General features: G+C 46.1%; 1 protein-coding gene across 1 annotated transcript in view; it reads right to left on the bottom strand.

Moving 5' to 3' along the window:
• The window catches only part of PLB1 (phospholipase B1), a 113,446-nt gene that overhangs the window by 81,543 nt on the left and 23,653 nt on the right, over positions 1 to 8,250 (bottom strand). The window contains exons 6-8 of the mRNA XM_025215868.1: positions 6,252 to 6,330; positions 5,456 to 5,560; positions 3,684 to 3,779 (exon numbers count right to left, since the gene is read on the bottom strand). Coding sequence (XP_025071653.1) covers positions 3,684 to 3,779; positions 5,456 to 5,560; positions 6,252 to 6,330 — 280 coding nt within the window. The remainder of the gene's footprint in view (positions 1 to 3,683; positions 3,780 to 5,455; positions 5,561 to 6,251; positions 6,331 to 8,250) is intronic.

Raw genomic sequence — 8,250 nt, 5'->3', positions numbered from 1 at the left:
GGCGAGGCCTGCAGAAAGCTGCCTGCCCCCACCTCCCCGCTGCCCTGCCGCACTTCCCCTGTGTGCACGGGAGCAGCATGGGCAGCAGCGCAGGGTTGTGCCCCTCGCTGCTGCCCCCACCTGCAGGGGAAGTGTGACAGGGCAGCGGGGAGCTGGGAGCAGGCAGCTTTCTGCGGCCCCTGCTGTGCCCTGCCGCGCCAGGTTCCAACGCAGCTTTGCAGCAACGGTGAGGGCAGCACAGCAGAGAGCACTGCCAGTCTGTGTTGCCTCACTGGAGCCCGAGCCTGGATCTGGGGCTAGGAGGCGGCTGGGGCTGGGGCTGGGGCCAGGGTGGAGAGGCACCAGATGTTTGCAGCTGGCCCAGGTTCTGGGGAGCTGCTGACAGCCACGGAGCCCGGGCTGAGGGGCAGGGGCTTTGGGTGAGGGGCAAGGGGCAGCAGGGGTAGGGGGCAGGGCATCCTGCCATATACCCCCTGCCCTCATTTTGTTTTTTTGGCATGCCGGCACTCAGGCATGCTGGCACTCAGGCACCTTCCAAGGTAGGCATCATGGGGTTTTCAGCACTCCGGCCAAAAAACGTTGCCTACCTACCTTCCTTCGAAATATTTTACAAATCATTTATTGACAGTGGTAACAGTTTTGCAAACCAGAAATTATCACCCTGATTTCTAGAGCGGGAAATGGAGGCACAGGCAACTTAAGTGACTTGCAGATTTTGCAGAGAGCTCAAAGAAAGGGGAAGCTTATACTAGAGTTCAAGAGCCCCTGGTTCTTAGTCCCTACATCATATAGGGTCACAGAGCTGAAAGCAATGACTAAGGAACAAATGTATCTTATCACGGCATCTGCCATGCCTGTAAAAGGAGAACCCAGACATGAACTTTGACATTATCTTTAGGAGTGTACATTGATAACAGAGAGTAAGATCAAAATAACTGGATTCAGCTCTTTTGTCCCAAGGTTACAGTTTGGATTGAGGATCAGTTTTGTAACCTTCTGGTTACCAAGAATAAAAACGTGTGTGGATATTTTTATTATCATTTTTCATTAGAGTGCTGCCTGGCATAGATTTTTTTTCAGTGTGTTAACTTTTTTGTCTGCTCTGAAAGGTAAAGGACAAGTGCCTTGATAAAGGGAAAGCAGCTGTAAATATTTGCCTCAAACAAGAACAAAACTGCTTTTTTTTCTTTAAGATCGCTTCACTTTTTTTTTTTTTTAATTAATTGCTTTTCTTTAACCATGTTTTGAAATGTAGCTGCCAATGAAACAAAAACAATAAAATCAGTGGGAAGGTGTAGATTTCTAAATTCAAAAAGAAAAAAGATAAATTTCTGAATCTGAAAGTCTGATAACAGAGCATGTCCCATCCCCCCTGGTATTGCACACACAATGTACTGACTTCCCATTAGCATCTCTCTGGACAAGAGCAAAAATTATGCCTGCATTTTTACAACAAATTTAACTGCAGCTGCAAATTGGAGTGCTTTGACCCCCCCAGCTCATGGTTTTGAACCTACTATCTGATATTAAGAGGTACAAGTACCTTGAGCTGGCCATGCGTGTTCACACAAATGTGTGGGCAGCAGAGAAAAAGGCCGCCTTTTTAAAAACTTGTCTTTTGTCCTGCAAGTAGGACAGTTCATATTTTGAAGTATCAGTCCCAGGGGATGCCATTTTCAGCCCTACTCAGATGGGAAGGAGGATTCTGTCCTAGATCTATGGCACAGCTTCTGATACAGAAATGGAGGACCTCCACCCTGTTCATCCCCCATATACCTGGGGGGAGGGGGAGAGGAGAGACACTGCTTGTTTAACCCAAGGGAAAGGCAGTTGCCAGTACATTTGGTAAGAGCTTGGCTGCAGGAACACCCACAACAAAGAGGAACATCCATTTGTCCATCTAGCACAGTGGTTTTCAACCTAGGGTCTGCAAAAGATGACCAGGATCAATCCAAAGTATGTGAATAGGCCTGTGCGAAATGGCTAGTATTTGCTTCAGAAGCGGATTCAGCTGATTTGGGGGGCAGTGATTCGATTTGGTGATTCGAATCACTGTCCTGATTCGATTTGGCCGAAGCTGATTTGGAGATTTGGCTGCTACCAAATCTCCGAAGAACTTCCAGCGCCACCCGAACCTCTGAATCAGCCAGGCCAGGCCCATCCCCCGCCCCTCTCCCAGCCCAGCAATGGCTGCCCCAGCTCCCAGCACTTCAGAGAAAAAAAAGACCCGGATCAGCAGGTGCTGCCAGGCGTGGGGCAATCCCCACTGCCCCCCACTGCCCCAGCTGCATTGGGGGCTCTGCACAAGCCCCCAACCCCCTCCGGAGGTGGCCCAGTGCAGAGCCTCCCCATGCAGTGCAGGGCAGTGGAGGGCAGCGGGGATCGCCCCCCCCACCCAGCAGCACCCAGTGAGTACCTGTTTGTTGGGGTTTTTTTAAAGTACTGAGCTGGGACAGGAGGGGGAAGCAGCGGGGGATGGCAGGGGTCCCCCATGGTCCCCTCCCCCAGGCTCTCCCTCCCCCGCCCCTAGTACTTACCAGCTCGGAGTGGCTGCAGCTCCCTGATGCAACCACTGGGGACTGCCTGAATCATCAAAGCTCTCCATATCTTTGCCGAAGTTTAGGAGAGCTTTGAATCGATTCAGACCTTTATATTGGTCCCCTGACTTGATTCGGATTCGGAGATTTGGCCACCGAATCAAGCCGAATTTCCTCCGAATCAAATCACCACCCAAAGCTTTCCACATCCCTAGTGAATACCCATATTTACAATTAAAAGGTGTCTGCACCTCCATCTGAAATTTCCATTAAAAAATTTTGAGGGGTCCACAAATGAAAAAAAGGTTGAAAACCACTGGTCTAGCAGGGCTCCACTCCTAAACTGGCTACCATCCAGGATTAAAGAGCCCAGTCTACCCTGTCATGGAGTAGACTTTCCACAACTTTTTGGTGGCATCTCCTCCATCACAGGTAAGATTAGTACCTGCTTCTGCCTGAAGCCATTGGTACCCTAGAGGTTACCAGGTTATTTAACTGCCACCCAGCACTCAGTGTTCACAGTCACAGTGTTGACATCTACTGTAAATTATGGTAGCAGGTGAACCTGACCTGACACAATCATAATAGGAGCAATTCAGTGAAAATAAGCTAGCGTAATAATGTAGTAGTTACCAGCAGTATTACTCATGGTTTGCTGCTTACCCAACAAAGCCCTGTACTATAAGTGTTATAACCTCAGTTTAGGATATGGCCAAGATCCTGATGAGTTTGCCTGAGGGTTGTTCTGTATTGTTGAGCTGTCACCCTGCAAGAGGAGCAAGCCTGACTAAAGGAAAAAGAGCTTAGCTTCATTTTCTGATTCATAAGATGTTTTTTCCCTGCTCTTTGTTTGGGAGATGCTGTTGTTGAATAGAGACCATCTGGGGACCTACTACAGTGTCCATAACTCTGAGATCATAAAGAGGCATAATTCAGGGCTGTACAATGCTCTTTTAAGTGTACACAGATGTCTCCCTATCTGTCTGAAGAGGCAAGCTATGAAACTTTTTTCCCTACTCCTTGCTCCTTTCATTTCTTGATAGGACAGCTAATAAGAGAACCCAGTCTACTAAAGGACTATCTTGCTTGGATGTGCCAGGCATTTGTGTTCAGTCTGCTCAGCATAACACCTCTAGTCCATCTCACCATGTTGTTCCAGAGGATCACACCCAAGGCAGCATGTTCCCCTTCAGTGAGTTCCACCTGCGTCTTGGATATGGAACTGCCCATAACTTGTCTGCCCTGGAAGAGAAAGCATTTTAGAGCACAACAGTGTGGAATGGTCTTGTGTCATTTATGCATAAGCCCATGAACAAGTGCTTTTCAGAAGAGCTAGTCAGCGCTGGAAAGACCCATTTGTAAACTGATCTGCACAAGTAACCCATAAACCCACTCATGAATGGCCTCCACTTAGGTACCACATAGAGAAGTGACTGCTGTAGCATGTTCTGTGGGGCAACAGTGAAGATGCAACATTTCCATTACATGGCATGGAGATCAGTAACAACAACCGTTACAGGAGAAGGCTGAAGAGGAATATAACAGATGGGATTAAAAACCCCATTAGGAATAAGGATGCCTTGCTTTAGCTGCCATTTAAAAGCATTTGAAAAATGCTGGCTTGAAGAACTTGATCATACCTGTTTGGAAGTTCATAGAATACACACTTTTTAAATAAAAATGACAGCACATGAAAGAGCTTAGTAGCATTCACCCTGCAAGTCACTCTTAACAGCTCTGTTGTTTCCAAGAACCATCCAAGCACAAGACAGTTTTATGTGGACAACCAGAAATAGTTATTTTAACATGAATGAAAAACCAGGCCTGACAGTCCTGAAAACTGAAATTCACAACATATATAAATTATTTATCAACAAAATGAGCATATCATATGCCACAGCAGTGGAAGGGGGCCCCTCTACTAACACACATTAGCGCTGACATGGGATATAGGACAATTTCTTTTTCTCGATTCTGTTCAATTTTTGCTAGCTGTGCTCACACAGTAACAATGAAGGTAGCGCTTGTTTTGGAAGCTTGGTGATACCCTAAACTACTAAGACCCATCAACTCATTTTACAGTAGCCAACAAACAAAAATGAGGTGTTAATAGATTTTGTGCACTTGATCTGAGTTATTTTCAGACCAGTTATCTAGGAAGTAACATTGTCATTTCCTATTACCTTTCCCACTGAGCCTTCTAGCCCTTCTAAAGCTTACTTGACAATCACAAAGGGTTAAATTCTACTCATACACTTTGTATGCTCATGGATCTAAAACCTATATTTATTTATCCCAGTGGCTCTGTGGGATTAAAACATCAAGACAATATTTGTTCTGAGGGACCCAGACTGTATTCATCTCATAATTCTGCCTCCCAACCCTATTTTTAAAATTTCAACACTTACTGCCCATTCTATATCTCTGTGCCCCATTTAAAAAAAAAAATTAATCATATTTCCCCCCTTAGTTCTAATTAGCAACACTCATGGGCGCAATCAGGGATCAGCAAGGGATGTCAGCACATAAATGCAAAACAAGTATATGCCAAGCCACCTGCCCTGTTTTCAGATGCCTATGGCCTAATTTGCAAAAATGCCATGACTTGCCTCCCTCCATAGGAGCAGTGGTGCCCAGCACCTCTGGACAACCACATCTGTAGGGCCATTCTGAGCCAACTTTTGCCTCACTTACAGTAATATCACCCACCACTGAGCAGAGCAGGGTTACTGCAGAGGAACAACTGTTTTAAGGGAGATTAACCATCTGGCCCTTAGCAACTGATTCAGAGGCATGCCTGACTCCTATTGACTTGAAGAGGAGCTAAGCAGCTCAGAAGAGAAAAGAACCAGCTGAACATTGCACTTTGTGTCACCAAGAGTAATCCAGAAATCATGGAAAGCTTGATGTTCACTCACTGTTCTAAACGGCAGATTTATGTCTTGCAGGAAGGGCTGAAGAACAACAGTGAAATCATCCCTCACATCATATCTCCTTGACTCCAGCAGCTTTTCCCAGGCATCCTGAATGATAGATACTCATTTAATGAGATTGACTCGGTCACACAGAGAGCATAATATATGTCCAGTTTATCTACAGCTTGGATGAATTTAAGCTCATGCTCATCCTCACCCCTAGTATACCACCATAATCAAATTCCATAAACAAAGACAAAAGTAGTAATTTAATGAAGCCATTTTCTGCAATAATTCCTAATGTCCCTGTGGCTATTAGAGAACTGCATTCAATTAACACCATATTCTCAGAAGGAGTAACAGTGAGGCAATGTAATCAAACCTCACACTTAAGGATGCAAATTGGTGCTTTGTAGCTTCGGGAAGGAATCACAGCACAACGGGACACTTACAGTTTGGCTAATTTCTGCCTTCTCCTAACTCCTCCAGCATTAGTTAGTACCAGAGGCAGAATACTGGAGTAGACCAAACAGTGCTCTGACTAGAAGTGGCAAACCCTGTGTTGCTAAGAGCAATACCATTGTGAACATCTACAGCAGGTGCTGAGAGTGCTAAATTACACAGTGGATTTAATCTCATGTGTTCCTGATGCCAGGATAAATGTAGAGAAGCTGTGATCTTGGGTAAGACAGTTATTTGTATTAGATAGCTAGCACCTTACCCATGCTTAACTGTGCACATAAGTACAGCACTACCCTTATTGCCCTAGGACAAAAACAAAATATGAGATTAGCCGTACCCGATAGGACCATCTCAATATGACATCATCAAGTCTGGAATGTTCATTGGAACAGCTGCATTGCTTCCTGGATGTATCACTATGGAATAAAACAACACAAAAATAACCAGAAAAAGATTAGAAACCTTTCAAGTAATAATCTGTGCTTTATTAAGATGTGGATGGCATTTTAATAAGCAATTAACAGTCATGCTTTAAGATAGTGAAGGGCAACCTTTCTAGCAGGCATGCCACAAATTACCCCTGCACCCTCCCTAAGGGCCACTCCCATCCCTTTCCCCTGCCTGATCTGCTGCTCTGCTTTTTGCTCTCAGCCCTGATGCTCCCTGTGTGCTTTGCTTTCTAGTCCCCTTCCCAATCTGCTGGGTTACTAAGAAACTTGTGGCACCTGTGCTGCAGGTTGGCCACCTCTGTATTAGGACATGTCTGAAGATCCACAAATCACTAATGAAAAATGTTGTATATATTGACAAGGACCAGAAACCACATGTAGCACTTGGATCTTCCATTTAATCACAGAACGATATCAGTTTCCATGTCCCATACACTGGGCAGCTTCTTGGCTTTCAAAGCTGGCAAATACAGCCGGCTTCATATAGTTCAGGGTCATACAAAGCAGCAGCATTCTCCTACTCAAAACGATTGTCTCAGATAATTTAGCATTAGTTTTCAATTGCTAGGGCTGTGCAAAGCTTCAGTCCCTGATTTGATTTGGTGGAGATTCGGCCCAGCTCGGTGGCTGAATCTCCGAATCCAAATTGAATCAGAGGACCCTTTATCTCTCCGAATCGATTGAGAGATTTGGAAAGATTCAGCAATTTGGACATAGACACAGCTTTAAATATTTTTTTCTACATACCTCTAGGTAGCAGGGGCTCATGAGTGCTGCAATTCTGGGGTACACAGAGTTTCCCACAGAAGCGCAGGGGGGCTCCCCAGCATGCTCAGCAGCAAACTCAGAAGCGGACCTGAAGCACTTCTGGTCCACTTCTGGGTCTGCCAGAGAGCACACCAGGGGGCCCCCCTGTGCCCCCCCAGCTCAGCAAGTGGTGCCTCCAGGGTCTGGGGGGCCACCTGGGGTCCCCCCATGGCTGATCACTTAGCTGGGGAGGAGCTGGGGGGGGGGGGCAGCATGCTCCCCTGTAGACCCAGAAGTGGACCAGAAGTAGTTCTGGTCCACTTCCCGGTAAGCCACCTAGCACGCGGCCCCTCCCTCCCCCTATGCTCCCATGGGACACTCCATCCACCCCAGCATCACAGCATTCACAAGCTGCCTGGTACCTTGAGGTATGTGGAAAAAACATTTAAAGCTGTGTCTATGTCTGAATCGCTGATTCTCCAAATCAGTATCGCATTTTCGGATTCGGATTCAGCCAAATCGAACTGGGGACAGTGATCTGAATCAATTAATCGAATCACGGCCCCTGATTCAAGCCGAATCCGAATCAAATAGGATCTGTTTTGCACACCCAATCAATTACCTCTATCTCCACAGTCACTTGGGAAAACTGAACTCTGTTGCAATCATTTCCACAGGAACTTTTGCCTTAATAACTGGAGGAGCCCTTAAGCTAGAGACCTGAATGGGAGCCTCAAAGCTGGTGTCTGCCAAGGAGTGGCCAGATATAAGAGGAGACTTAACTAACCAGTTGAGTTTCCCAGTTGGTGATTGGATATGCATGCTACATATTCCTGAATTTGACATGAGGACTAAGGCCCTTTCTTCCTGGGTTGTTGTGGGCAGCAATATCAACAGAAGCAGGAGTCAGTTTCACTCAGCCAGGCTGAGCACTGCTGGAGGGTTGCAGGTGTAGATATCTCTACACCTCTCTAGTCCAGACCTATAATCATCTCTATAAACTTCTGCTTGCACCTGTGTTTTGTGGACACATTGTGCTAATAAAATCTCACTCAACTCAAAGTGTAGATGAATACCACGGCAAGTGAACAAAGCTCCAAAAAGAAGGGAGGAGTGGGAGTAGCTTGTAAATCAGTGGAA

The sequence above is a fragment of the Alligator sinensis genome, unplaced genomic scaffold (assembly GCF_000455745.1).
Source record: "Alligator sinensis unplaced genomic scaffold, ASM45574v1 scaffold138_1, whole genome shotgun sequence".
NCBI classification, from domain to species: domain Eukaryota; kingdom Metazoa; phylum Chordata; order Crocodylia; family Alligatoridae; genus Alligator; species Alligator sinensis.
Note: the sequence above shows the minus strand (reverse complement) of the source record. Positions and strands in the feature narration are given on the sequence as shown.